Here is a 14,237-nt window from a genome sequence, read left to right on the forward strand (position 1 = left end):
GTGTATTCTATACAATAATTGCGCCGTATAAACCAACAGACAAGACACACCTTACGAGAACAGCTCTACCGACCGTCGCCCTCGAAAAACGAAAGGGCTAGGTAATGATTCGTCATAATGAAATCATTAATCCTAGCTGTGATCCACTGAGAGGCTGCCACGCGTCAAATTTTCAATTTTTATTAATATTCTCGAGCGCCCGAGCAATCCGCCCGAGCTTTTGAGAGGGGGTATTGTGGGTGAAATTCTTAAATATGGACACGTGGCTCAAGCGAAGCCCGGGAGTAATGATTTTAAGTTCGGATAGACTGCTACATTGGCCCAGTTGACTAAACTCTTCGGATGCACAGATGTCCAGCTCAGACCTGAGCCATCGACCAATTAAGTAGTCCGGACAATGGCAGTATAGGTCGGTAAGACGAATCTGACAGATGTGCCATTGATTGACAGCTCTAACAACCCACATCATGTCAGATCAACTCTGATTATTCCAGAAGTGGCAGGGCAGTTGCAACAACCCCTGCAGTTGACGTGTCAGGGAGTGCGCTAACTGCTCTTAATAAACTAACTGCCCTAGGTCATTTCAAGGGATGGCACAGAAAACGATCAAGTTTCATGCCTATAAAAGGAAGATGACTATGGGTAAAAGGGGGTTCGAAATTATTCTTCTCTCGAAACTAAATTACAATTGATCAACTTGTCTAACTTGATCGTCGAAGTGGGTTAATTTGCAGGTCCGCCCGAGCTGGGAGAGAGAAAAAGTATAGAGCGAATTCTTGCATCTACAATTCTTAAGAAAAATGCTTAAGTGACTATGCAGGACATTCGTTACACATTGTATTGACGTGGAGATGTGCATAAAACCATAGATGCTTTTCCTCGAGATACCAGTGAAAAAAATCTATGATTATGCACACAACTCCATGTCAGCTCAGTATGTAATGAAGTTGCTGCACAACCACTTCAGCAAGACTCATATTTTAATATTGTTGCAAGGGTTTGTTTAATATTATAGGGTCCCTTTGGTGGATCTATAACTTTTTATGATGGGGCCTATTATAATTAAAAACTCTTTTTGTGGTATTTTTAATTCTCATCTCCCATCAGTCCTATAGCATTCATCATGCAACCTCTCCGCGTGATAGGGCTGTCTATGCATCGGATCCATTGAAAACGTTTTTTTTTTATAATTTTATTTTATATAATTGAATCTCTTTTGAAGATTAATTTGTCTTCCCAAAAGAACCTAACCTTTACTAATGCTATTCAAATTTCAAAGAATTCAATTTTTTATTTATTTTTAAATATAGTCACAATTGAATCTTATTATATAAATTTGGGAAGAACCAAAGTTCTAGACTCGATATGGGATGGTTTAGTGTTTTTTTTCCATCCAACCGAAAGTTTTTTCTTTTTTATTGTCTCTCTTCTTTTCATCAATTCTATTTTTCGTTTTTTGCTAAAGGTTGAAGATGATGAGGATAATTTGAACATTTTAATAAGTTTACAAAATGAGACTGGCGTCAAGGGGGCATGTCATTAGTTTGAAATTTATCCACAATTTTATCAAATAATCATCAAAATATGGAGGGCTATATCAAAATCACCTTATTTTAATTAACTAATAGATTGAGAGAAGTATTTGATGGCTATTTTTATCTCTAAACTTCACTAGTTATAACCCACAAATGCATCATCTTTGTGACTTAGATCATGACCCTTTTTTTTAAAAGAAAAAAAAAATATTCCTACTGTCATGGATACAACTATTCAAAGCACTTCTATAATTTCATTAGAAAAATATAATATCAAGATCATCGCAAACCTAAATTTACTCAACCATCGATTTATTCATGTAAACTAATGCAACGGCATGGATACGAGAATACTTGAATTGATATAAAATAATATTTAAGAAACAATTACTGGAGCAATAGTAATCGTTTGACCTATGCTACACCTACACTGGGATAAGGATTTGATAATGACAATGACAATAATGATGATATTTTTTATTTCTTAAAGGATAGATTTTTTTTTTTTAATCTTTTAAAATACTATAACTCTCAATCTATTAGTTAATTTGTGATAAAATAAAACTACAATGTGAAACCTAGCCCCAAGGGGTTGGCTCAATGGCAATTTCAAACAGATAAGTGGTAAACGCTTGTAGGTCATGAGTTCGATACCCAATATAAGCATTAATTCTTCTCTCAGAGGCCACCTATGAGGGCACACGCTCACTTACTTGGTGTGTGTGATGTGCGGGCATTGTACATGCCTCAGGACTAGTCCTTGGACAAGACCACGGTCTATGGATTGGGCAAAACCTAGATTCGGACCCAGTCCGTTGTCTACAAAGATACCCGATTATCAAAAAAAATAAAAATAGTGTGAAACTTCTTGTTGAGATCTTATAGCAATATTCAAATTCTATTTCGACGGGTTGAGATAATGATGACCATGGTTACGTGCTATGGAAACTATTCACAAGAAGGGCTACTCTACTCCTATGCCTTTCAATTCATATGATAAGCAACCACCATATTTGGGGTATTACTTCAACTAATGGATTAACCCTAAGGGCCGGTGTGGTAGAATTTTTTTTCCTTTCTTTATAAAGTGGGTTTAGGAAAACGTTATACATTTGCCAACAATGTTACCTCTAGACAAACCTTCATGAACAATGCAATTTCCTACGAACTGGCAAGTCGCTTAGGATGTGTGGCGGTTTTCTCCTAGTTTATCAGATATTGGAGCTATTCTTACATTTTCTGATTGCGTTCGTTTCTAATTTTATTTTTCCTAGTCTTTCTACTCATCCATATCTGTTACGTTAAGTTTATTACATGATATTTCTGGACTGTCTAACATTCAACTTCTTAAAGTATAGTTAAATTTATAATTTGTCTTATAACTTTTTCATTTAAATTGTTTGATACATGTTTGGCACATAGTTTTGCAAAGATTTACCTCCACTTAACCATCTAACTTTGATTAATTATATGGACGCTATCTTTCCTCAATCTCTCCATCTTTTTATAGGCTAGAGTACTAAATACAAGATAATGAAATTAATCACTTTGAGATATTTCTTTTTGGTCGTTCAATATGTTTTTAATGAGTTTAATAACTCAATAGTGGTGGGATTTGAACCTAGGTCTCTATTATCATCACCTAAAGACTTTACCAAATAAGCTAGCTGGCATTGCTCTGGAACCACTTTGAGATATTGTTAAACCATTAATTTTTAAAGTAGAATTATACTCACATTTACATAATTTTTGTTTATAATACCTTTAAAAACTTATTTTTTTATACAAATAAAGTGATGTAAAAAGCAATAGATTTATTTTACCAATCAATTTATCCTTTTATAGGTAAGATTAGGTAAGATGGAGTTGAATCTACGACCTCAAGGTTGCATTGCAATGTGTCAAAGCTTTGAGTCTAAGCCCATTAAACAATGACAATACCTATGTAAGACATGCACAAAGTTTCATTTATATCCTTTTCAAATTTTGTTTCAATGATGACGAATTTTTTTAAGGAAAAATCAAGGATTTTAGCTAGAAATTTAAGATGATATATAATGGCATTTTGATCATTTTCAATAGTCTATAAGAGAAGACCGGGTTCAAGATGCTTGTCATGCATTTGAAAATTCAAGGGTATCTCAAGTAATCACCAAAATGTGGAGGGGGTGTATCTAAATCACCTTATTTTAATTGGTTCATAATGATATATATTAAAGTCACTTGGTAAAGCTATAACCTTATCTTTGTGGCTCCTATTTAAATAACAAGACGTTTTTGAGGCAATTTTTAATTCTAATCTTTACGAATTATAGCCTACTTTGCATCATCTTTGTGACTTGAATCATGAATAAAAATATTCAAGGTACTTCAATAATTTCATATTTGAAAACATGATATTGAAATCATCGCCAAATAAAGAAAACTACTTTATTCGAATACTACATATTTATTCAACGATGGATACAAGAATATTTGAATTAATATAAAATAATATTTAAGCAAGAATTAGTAACGTTGAACTAGGATAAGGATATGATGATGATGATGATATTTTTCGTTTCCATCTCTTAGAGCAACTCCGATGAGTATTTCTATTTTGGCATATTTTCACATTTTAGAGATGATTCTCTCCTTTGAACTTAAGCGAATTCCAATGGGTCCCAACCTCTAAATCACTACTTACTTCTTTAATTCACTATTCACATAATAAAAAAACAATAAATTTGCTATTGGCAATCCAACTTTACTTATTATGCCCCAAGTTAAGTATATAAAGTTTGTTATTGGCAACCAAACTTTATTTAGTACAACCCAAGTTAAATATTTAAAAAATAAAAAAAATAAATTCTATTGGCAACCCAATTTTATTTGTTACACCCCAATTTAAATATTAGAAAAAAAAGGAAAGTGATATTGGCAATCCAACTTTACTTGTTACACCCCAATTTAAATAAAAAAAGAAAAATCCTCCAATTGTATGAGAAATCAAATTTAGTATGATCATCTTATGTTTAGTAGAAAAATATAAATATAAACATTTAAATTAATTTTATTTATTTAAAAAAAATTACAAAAAAAAAAAAATCAAATATTCATGATTAAACTTAATTTTTATTACAATTTATTGTCGAATTTGGTCGAACAATTGATTAAATCTAAGTTTAAAATATATGTATAAATATTTAATAAAAAGAATTAAAAATATTGAAAATTAATAACTGAAAATAAATAAGGGACAAAAATTATATTTAAAACATATTTTTATTGAAAAAGGAAAACTAAGAATGGCATTTATGTAAAATGATGGGGACACAATTTGTATTTGTACAAGATGAATAGTGAAATAGAGATCATCTCTATTTTCTTGCTTCGTCTCCAATTCTAGAGATGTGAATAGTGATTTAAACAGTGTGTCAGAAATTAATAAACCAATTGGAGTTTGGTTCGGAGGTCTCTATCTCTAAATATAGAGACAGAGAGACCGGTTGGAGTTGCTCTTAGAGGATAGTTCGGTTTTTATTGAAACTACTCCAACATTTTCCCAAATGGGATCGTTTAATTTTACCCTTCCTCGTCTTTCCAATTATCATTTTCTACACTATTCAATCTAATTTTTAACATGATAATCAACCATTTAAAGTATTGTTTGGTCTTACTTTCCGACCTATAAAATTATTTTTTTTAAAGTTATTTGGTATGTTTTTTACATGAATAATGATTTTCTGACGCCCCCCTCTGACATACGCCCCCATCACAAAACTGTAGATTATTTGCCTTGCGATACGTAGAATCATAAATCTTTTTTCTTGTGTATCCTGAGGCAAATGATCTATAGTTCTGCAATGAGAGGGAAGGGGGTTGTATGTCAGAGGGGGTGTCATATTATCACGACTCTTTTGACATATATTATTCTAAAAACGCACCTCCACTTTAACCACCTAACTCTATTTATATGAGCAACATCTCCATCAATCTCCCCATCCTTATGTGTAATAGACGTGAAATAATGAAATTGGTATTTTAGAAATAAAATTATGTTTATGTTAACATGATCTTTTTTTAATAATACCTTTAGAAACTTGATTTTGTTATAAATAGTAATAATGTAAAAAACAAGTAATATAATTAATTTACCAACCTTTTTATCCATATTAATGTTTATTCAAATATAATTTTATTAAAATCCTTCTATTACTAAAAAATGATTATGGTATGTCATCTTTATAATGAAAAAAAAAACTTGACTACTTGAACCTATGATTCTCAAGGTTGCATTGCAATATGTCAACCGATTGAACTATGGGTCAAGCACATCAATGGTAATGCTATTACTCAAGGAACTAAGCAACCTCCTTCAATTGTTTTTTCTAAGATTTTCTTTTAAGAAATGACTCCAAATAAGGGGTAACTTTGTCAAAATTTCCCATAAAAATTGAGAACAAAACTGCCATAACTAAGGGAAACCTCTTCCTAAATCCATCGTCGGACTTGAATAAAAGAGTACTAAAACAAGGGCTTGAAGAAGACCTATGGAGAAATACATAGAATGGGTCTAAAATTAGAACTATAATATAACCTTTTTTTTTTTTGTTGTCTTGGGAGGGTATGAGGTAATGAGGTGATCTCTGTGGTAGTGGACTAGCCTTTGATCCATCGGGTTTTGCCCGATCCAAACACCAACCATATCTAACACGACTAATCCCCGGGTTGCACACACATCTTACCTTATCATGTGAAGTCGTTAAGTAGTCATGTTTTTTGTGGAGGGGTATATAGAGATTCGAAGTCATAACCTGGAGAGCACTTATACCTTACCTAAGTAACATGTGATTCCTTCTTACATACTACTTGTAAGTGAGGATTAAGAAGAAAAGGCAAGGGATCTATGATCCCTTTTGTTAATTGGTGCCAACTTAATTAGCCGACTTAGTAAAGCTTGTGGGGTGTTGAGACCACGACCTTGGTTCAAAACCTTTTGTATCTACCTTCCTCTTTATTTTACACGGTTTTGCATGCACACTCACTTGTCATGTTAAAAAAAATGAGAGGAACTAGGGAAGACACTATTGGATTTTTTTTCTTCCAACAATTACAATGGCAAAAATTAGGTAACTGTTGAAAGATTGAAAGAGGGTGGGGGTGCTTAACAACTTTTCCTTTCTTTAAATGAATCTCTTTATTCGTATCTTTGATGCAAACTAGAAAAGGAGTTGTTTCTTCCTTTAAAAAAAAATTTGAATGAAAAGTATTTCGAGTGATCATTCTCATCTTTTGAATTTATGAATAATGATGAATTTGAATTAGGTAGTCAATGGTGTTAAACCTACGTTTAGGATGGTCTCATTAAACCGTATAGTTTTAGTATTTTAATGTGATGGGTTTCCTCATAAAATGATTAAGTCAATAACATATATGGGTCAGTTGCGAGATTCTAAGTTTTGAGAAACCACTATTATGGAAAGAGTTAGAATTCTAAGAAGGGTAAGTTTCTAATGAGGAGAGAATCTAGGCCATCTACTCCTATCCATACAAGTCATGGATTAACTCTCATATGTGTGTGTGATTTTCAATCAAGAGCTTCATTCAATCAGTTTTACACGTTCAAACCATGACCAGAAGTAAAGCCTTTGGAGATCTAAATTCCATCAAGAGAGGCACAAGATCCAGCGAGGAAAGATCAATGAGGAGAAGGTGAGTCTAAAGATTACAAATCATCATAAAATGGGATCAAATCATCGCACCATAGGTGATCAATGACTACTACAACATTCCAAGTAGATACCATAAAACATTTAATAATTCTTGAGTTAATAGTCATTAACATAATCTGATACCACATGAATGTAGAGAACGAAATTCTATAAATTTTGAAGAAAACAAAACTTATAAAAAGTTATTTTCTACCATTAAATATTAATTTTAAATTTAGGAGTTCAATAACCATCATTTTTCAAAGTAATATATAATTTAGATCTAGGCGGATATATGGATGGATCCGTATTTGACCTGGATCCAACTCAGGTAAGGAGACATCAACCCTATCCAACCTATATTTTTCTTCTGATCTACTTCAAGGGTCCAAACCCGCTAAATTTGGATCACTAGAATTTCATATAAAATCCAACACATTTTATGACCTATTCTAATCACCTTATTTTATTTAGAAAAAAAAAAAAAAAAATTAAATAGGAATCTCGATCATAAATAATGTAAAGTGAGTTGGATGATTTATATTACAGTTGTCAATGGTACGGGTTTTGGCACGATCCAATCCACTATGGATTGGGTTAGTTATTAAGTCCATTTAACCATCAGACTGGGTCAATCCAAGCCTATTTAATAATAGGCCGGGTTTGGATTTTGAATGAAGTCCCAACCCAATATACTCTATAAAATACAATATATAATAGTCTTATTATAAATTAATAGTGATCTCTTTACCTTCGTAGTGTCTTTGAAAATGGATTTGACCCGGCTCACAAATGGCCCAAATGTTGGTGGAAATGGACTCGGTTTGGACTTATGTTTTATTTATTAAGCCAGACCTGACATTTAGATGGGTTGGGTTAGTGCATAATTTTTTAGTCTAAATTTAAAGCCCAATTCGATCCATTGACAACCCTAATTTATATATTAGATAACTCAAGTGAGTCAACTCAATTTTTGGGATTAGAGATTTTTGCCTGGAGTTATAAATCCCACCAACATAGGTAAGAGTTGTAACTCCTTTACAAATAGGAGTAGAGGATCTTCTTTGAGTTTCAACTCCATTGAATTGGTGAACCATACAACCAATTAGAATTCTAAGCTGAGAGTTATAACTCCAACTCCCATTTCCAAACATGCCCTTACTTTAAATTTTTTTAAAAATATTTTCTTTTAAAACTACTCTCTCATAAATTTTTTTGTTTTTACTTTCTACTTTCTACTCAAATAGGGTCTTAGTGTAAAAAAAGATTTTATAAACTAACGATTGTACTTGGACGACCATAATGACTCAAACAACAAGAGGGAATTGCCATCATGACCTTGAATTTGGTTTTGTGTCTCATTTGTTCACAAATGATATCTAGATAACTCGAAGTATCATCCTATCTTAGATAAATGGAGATTTTTTTTAAAAAATCTAATTAAAATTATAATTTTAATAAAGTAACAAAAGTTTCAAAATTAGTAAAAAAGAATCTTGAACCGTCATTGAAGTGTCGTTTCTGAAACACACCTCTTCATCCGATATTTTTTACTTTTTAAATTTAAGTATTCTTTAAATACCCTTACTTACCCCTTAAACATGCATCACCATTTCGTCTTCTCTCTTGTCCCTCCACCTATTAAAGAAGTCATTAAATTACAAAATACATTTTGAGAAAGAGAGATTTTCCCGGCAAACCTAATTATTGCATTTTTATCAACTCCCTTGGAGTTGAAACGTTGCTTTTATGAAGTTTGTTACTCACCAAAAGAGTTAATTTTCACCGTTGAATTTTAGTGTTAAATTTTAGAGTTCGATAGCCATCCATTTTCAGCACCTTCAATCAAAATCACAAAATTATTATTATTATTATTATTTTGCATTTTTGTCCCTTGAATCTGAGTTTTTCCATGAAATGTAAAACTTTGTAGTGTTGGATTACCAATTTGATTAGTCACGTGGGCCCAACAACCCTTAGTAAGATTAGAAATCTTATTGAGTTAGTCATCTTAGCCTGATTCCTTATAACAAACTTGATAAGGTAAGGAAGTATTTGTAATAAAATTGCATAAATGCTAAACCTCACTTTGAATAACTACACTTAGAACATTAGTTTTTCGAGTCATTTTGAAAAACTATCTTACAATATGCATTTTTTATGTTTTTTTTTTTTAATTTGTTGAAAATGACACTTGAAAATTTTATTACTTTTATTAAAAATATTACTTTAATTATGTTTTTTCTTTTAAAATTTCCACAATATAATTGCAAAACTTTTTTTTTCTTTAGATCTATGAACCAAAAGAAAGAAATGAAGAATGTTGGAAGCTAAAATGTTTGATTGTCCAATGATTTAAGAAAATGTTGAACAATCCAAAGTTTTAAATTGTTTTTAATAAATTTTGACAAATTACTATTTCCTAGACAATAGCAAACAAAATTAACATTGTTTTAATAATTTTTCATAAAAATTATTAATATATCCAAAGGGTGATTTAGACATAGATATTCATGTTGTGGTGAATTTTTGCGTTACACTTAGACCCCATGTTTCAAATTTACGGCATGCTTTGTCCTCAACATCTTCAATTTCTATGTAAAAAATTTTAATGTTCGATTATAGCTACTTTAACCTTTAAATCTCAAGAACAAGATGAGATTTTTGAAATAGGAAAAAAGGGAATTTCGATATAAAAAAAAATACATATATCAATAGTTTCTACAAGTGGTTTGGTAGGAAATAATGAATTGAAGATGAGATTCTATAATTTAAAGAAGATCTTGAAGATAACTGGTCTTCGAAAGAAAAATCAATGGTTTTTAGTAAAATTTGAGGGCATTTTTAATCAGCTTCTTGAATATTTATACTTGAAAATTCTCTCTACTAGAGGTGTCAATGGGTTCCTATGAAAATTAGAATCATAATCACTATATTTTTTTGGTTCCAATTGTTGTTGGTTTTGATTTTAAAATAAATGGAATCGGAATCGTAAAAATCATGGGTATTCATTGATTCCGATTCTCAAGAATTTAATGAGAAAAAAATATTTCAAAATCATTATAAAAAAAAAATACTCCTAAAACTAACATATTATCATCAGATATCATCTTAATAATAATTTGTTCCACTAAAAATATGATTTAATAAATCTTTTTCTAAGAAAAGTAAACTTCATTTTCTTTACTAGTACTAAGTTTAAGAAGAAGTGACTCATTTTAAGTACCAATATTTTGTTTATATGAAAGTTTGAAGAATAAATAACAAAATAAATCCGTTAGGGGTAGCGTGGGTACCCATCCGATAGAACCTAATGGTTTCAATTCGGTTCGATTTGATATTAGGCCAAAGTCTAATCGGTTCCAATAAAAAGGGAATTGGAACGGTTTTTCGGTTCTGGGTAAATGGGTGGGTACCCATTGACACCCCTACTCTCCAATTTCTATGGCTTCCGAGTCGTTTTGACTCGCGGGAATTCTAGTGGGTCTCGTACGAGTTTTAAACCGTGTTAGGTTAAGAACGAAACCAGAATCTCCAACCATAAACCCTTACGAAAAGGAAGATCAAGTATGTTAAGGTTAGCCCATCACCTCCATTTCGAAACTTTTCTTTTACAGTCTTCTTTAATTTCTGCTTTTTTTATTCTCTTTGAGGGGTAATTTAGCTTTGGACATGGTGGAATTTTGTTCTTCTCTGCAAATTTATGGTCGGTTTTTGTTCTTGTGCTTTATGATCTGTTCTGCAACTTCATAGATTGAAAAAAAAAAAAAAAAAAACACATTTGGGTATGATTGGATTTATCAGATTTCAAAATTTATTCTCTGCAAAACTATCTAGAAGATCACTAAAGCAAAACCCATATCTTGTTATTTTTAGATTTTCTCATTTTGGATCGAAAGTAAGTTATGATTCTTCAGACCCAAATTCATCTTCAGTGTCAAAAACTGTTGGAAATGTTGCTATATTCTCTAGAATCTCACCAAATCAAAACCCATCTCTTGATTTTGTTAGATTTTCTCATTTTGGATCGAAATTGAGTTGTGGTTCTACAGACCCAAATTCATCTTCAGTGTCAAAAACTGTTGGAACTGTTGTTATATTCTCTAGAAGACCACCAAATCAAAACCCATCTCTTACTTCTGTTAGATTTTCTCATTTTGGATTGAAATTAGGTTGTGGTTCTTCAGACCCAAATTCAACTTCAGTGTCAAATACTATTGGAAATGTTGCTATATTTTGGGATTTAGATAACAAACCACCCAATTCATTTCCACCTTTTGATGCTGCCATTCGATTAAAGAAGGCGGCATCTTCGTTTGGATTCGTCCGATATATGTTAGCTTATGCCAATCGCCATGCTTTTAGCTATGTCCCAACTGTAGTTAGAGAGCAGAGGAAAGAGAGGAAGGCATTGAATCAGTTGGAAAATAGAAGGATTATTAAACCCACTGAACCGTATCTTTGTCGAGTATGTGGGAGGAAATTTTATACGAATGAGAAGCTCGTTAACCATTTTAAGCAAATTCACGAACGTGAACATACAAAAAGATTGAATCGGTTGGAGTCAGTGAAAGGGAATCGAAGGGTGGAGCTGGTGGCAAAGTTTTCGATGAAAATGGAGAAGTATAAGAAAGCTGCCCGGGATGTTTTGACTCCAAAAGTTGGTTATGGCCTTGCCGATGAGCTTAAGAGGGCAGGTTTTTGCGTTCGTCTTGTGTCGGATAAGCCCCAAGCGGCAGATATTGGATTGAGGAATCACATGGTGGAATTGATGGACCAGAGACAGGTAGAATGTTTGTTTGTTGTGTCGGATGATTCTGATTTTGTTGATGTTTTGAAGGAAGCAAAAATGAGATGTCTCAAGACGGTTGTTGTGGGGGATAGCAATGATGGAGCTCTAAAGAGATGTGCTGATGTTGGGTTTTCTTGGAAGGAAATCATGTTGGGGAAAGCTAAAAAGGAGGCAGTATCAGTGTTGGGACGTTGGAAGGATCGTGATGTGTTGAAGAGGCTTGAGTGGACATATAAGCCAGAATTGGAGAAGAGAGAAGATGATTGTGATGACTCTGAATTTGAGAGTAAGGATGAGAGAATCGAAAATAATTTTCCTGAGGAAGAGGAGGATGTTGTGAAGAAGGAAGATGTGAAGCCTTGGTGGGAATTGGATTCTGAGTGATTGTTCCTCTGTCACCTATGCTATTTGAGTTTGTAACTTAGGAAAGCTAACTTGTATTTTTTTGGATAGTTTGATACTCGTTTGAGAGTCAAAAATGTCCTATTATTACAGTAATCAACGATAACAAGGTCCCCATTTGTGACATGTTTTTGTCTTGTTTTCGGACATTCAACTAAGAAGCTTCATTGGTCTTTTTTGGGTGAATAACTCAATATGGAATATGAAGAGAAAGAAGCAATAAGCTTTGTATTCTCTTTTCAGTTTGGTCATCTTGATCAATATTTTTTTTTCAGGTAGTTGCATAACTGATTATCATTTGATCTAATTTTAGATAAGATGATTTTGTGTATCTCAATGTACCTTAATATATTACAATATAATTGATATTCTAACATAGTGGAGATGTGATACTTGCTACATAGTATTTGTAGTGTCACATTGCAAATTTTAAACACAAGACGAAGGTGTTTCTGCAAAATACACAAAAGCTTCTCTAATGGTTGAAACTGGTTATTCTTGTCTTCGGTTGCGAAGTATAGTCTTTCTTTTGTTGGTGTCGATGCTGGCAATTATACAATTGGACACAAGCCAATGGTGCAGTGAAATTCATGGCATTTCCTTGGATCTTAAAGGTCCATGGTTTAAGTTTGTTCTTCACCACCTTTAGTTGGCTATGTCCCAATTCTTAAGCAATAGCAAATGAAATATGATTGATCACTCTTGCTTTTGCTTCGAAACGACTAATGCTCAAGTCTTAGAGCTTCTTCGATTGCTCGGTATCCCCTAGCATTTCGGACACGTTGTGCATCATCTTCATGAGCGTTTATCGATGACTAATATTGCCACAATATTTATTTATTCATTTATTTTGGGAAAATTACTAAAGGAGGGTTACATATTTTAATATTTACAAAAAATAATCGATTTTTTCTAAAATGACCAAAAATGACTTAAGTCACTGGACAGTCCAGCGTTTTAAAAGAAAAGAGATTTTGCAAATCATCAAAACTGATTTTGGGTGTATCAAGATTTTTAATAAATGTTCATGGATAATGGGGCCTAGAGTGTGCAACATCAAGGTTTTGTATCTCTGTGAGACATCAAATTTGGATTCCAAGTTGGGTTGGACTTATTAAAGCGCCAAGTTTGAAACCAACTGTTGGACTTCTTTCAGGGCTTAGGCCCACTAACGATAAATGATTGGTCCACAATAGTTTGAAAATCAGTTGAATGATTTATGGTTAAAAATCGTTACGGGATATGAGAATGGTTCGGGTATAATTTGACTTCAATACTCTAAAAAACTTTCAAAAATTCATTTCTATACATATTAAAATTTTCATAGTATTCATATCTAAATATTTAGATAACTCCCCTATTTTTTTTAAGATTTATAATTTTTATATCTTATTTTTCAAAATCACCATCAGAGCCCTTCATCTTTGAACTCATCGTTGGTAAATTAAGAACATATGATATTTTTATTCATGTATATCAAACACTTAAAGCCTTATTACAAATCAATAACACTTGGATACCTTTACACATATTCCATTTTAATATTTATTCTAAAATAATATATATAGAAAAAAAAAAAAAAAACTAAGAACATTTTTTTTTCTTAAACTTTTATAATGCAAAACACATGCTATTTGAATTAATTGAATTACTAAGACTTGTGTTCAAAAAACCGAGAGGAGAGAGAAAATATGTAAAAAGGGTGAAAAAAAACTTAATTGTTGATTGAGAATCGTGAGATTCGATAACAAATGATGATTAGTGCAATAATAATCAACAATTAGTGATTATCTAACGATGAAACCTTTAAGTTTG

The 14,237-nt window shown here is 32.2% G+C and overlaps 1 protein-coding gene across 1 annotated transcript; it reads left to right on the top strand.

Moving 5' to 3' along the window:
• Window positions 1–10,754: 10,754 nt before the first annotated feature.
• On the top strand, window positions 10,755–12,546 carry LOC147391661 (zinc finger (C2H2 type) family protein). Its single transcript, XM_086417215.1, has one exon. The coding sequence runs from the start codon at window positions 11,016–11,018 to the stop codon at window positions 12,402–12,404; it is 1,389 nt and encodes a 462-aa protein (XP_086273341.1). The 5' UTR covers window positions 10,755–11,015; the 3' UTR covers window positions 12,405–12,546.
• The last annotated feature ends 1,691 nt before the right edge of the window (window positions 12,547–14,237 follow it).

The sequence above is a fragment of the Akebia trifoliata genome, chromosome 11, assembly GCF_017979445.1.
Source record: "Akebia trifoliata isolate Shusen 1 chromosome 11, ASM1797944v1, whole genome shotgun sequence".
Lineage (NCBI taxonomy): Eukaryota > Viridiplantae > Streptophyta > Magnoliopsida > Ranunculales > Lardizabalaceae > Akebia > Akebia trifoliata.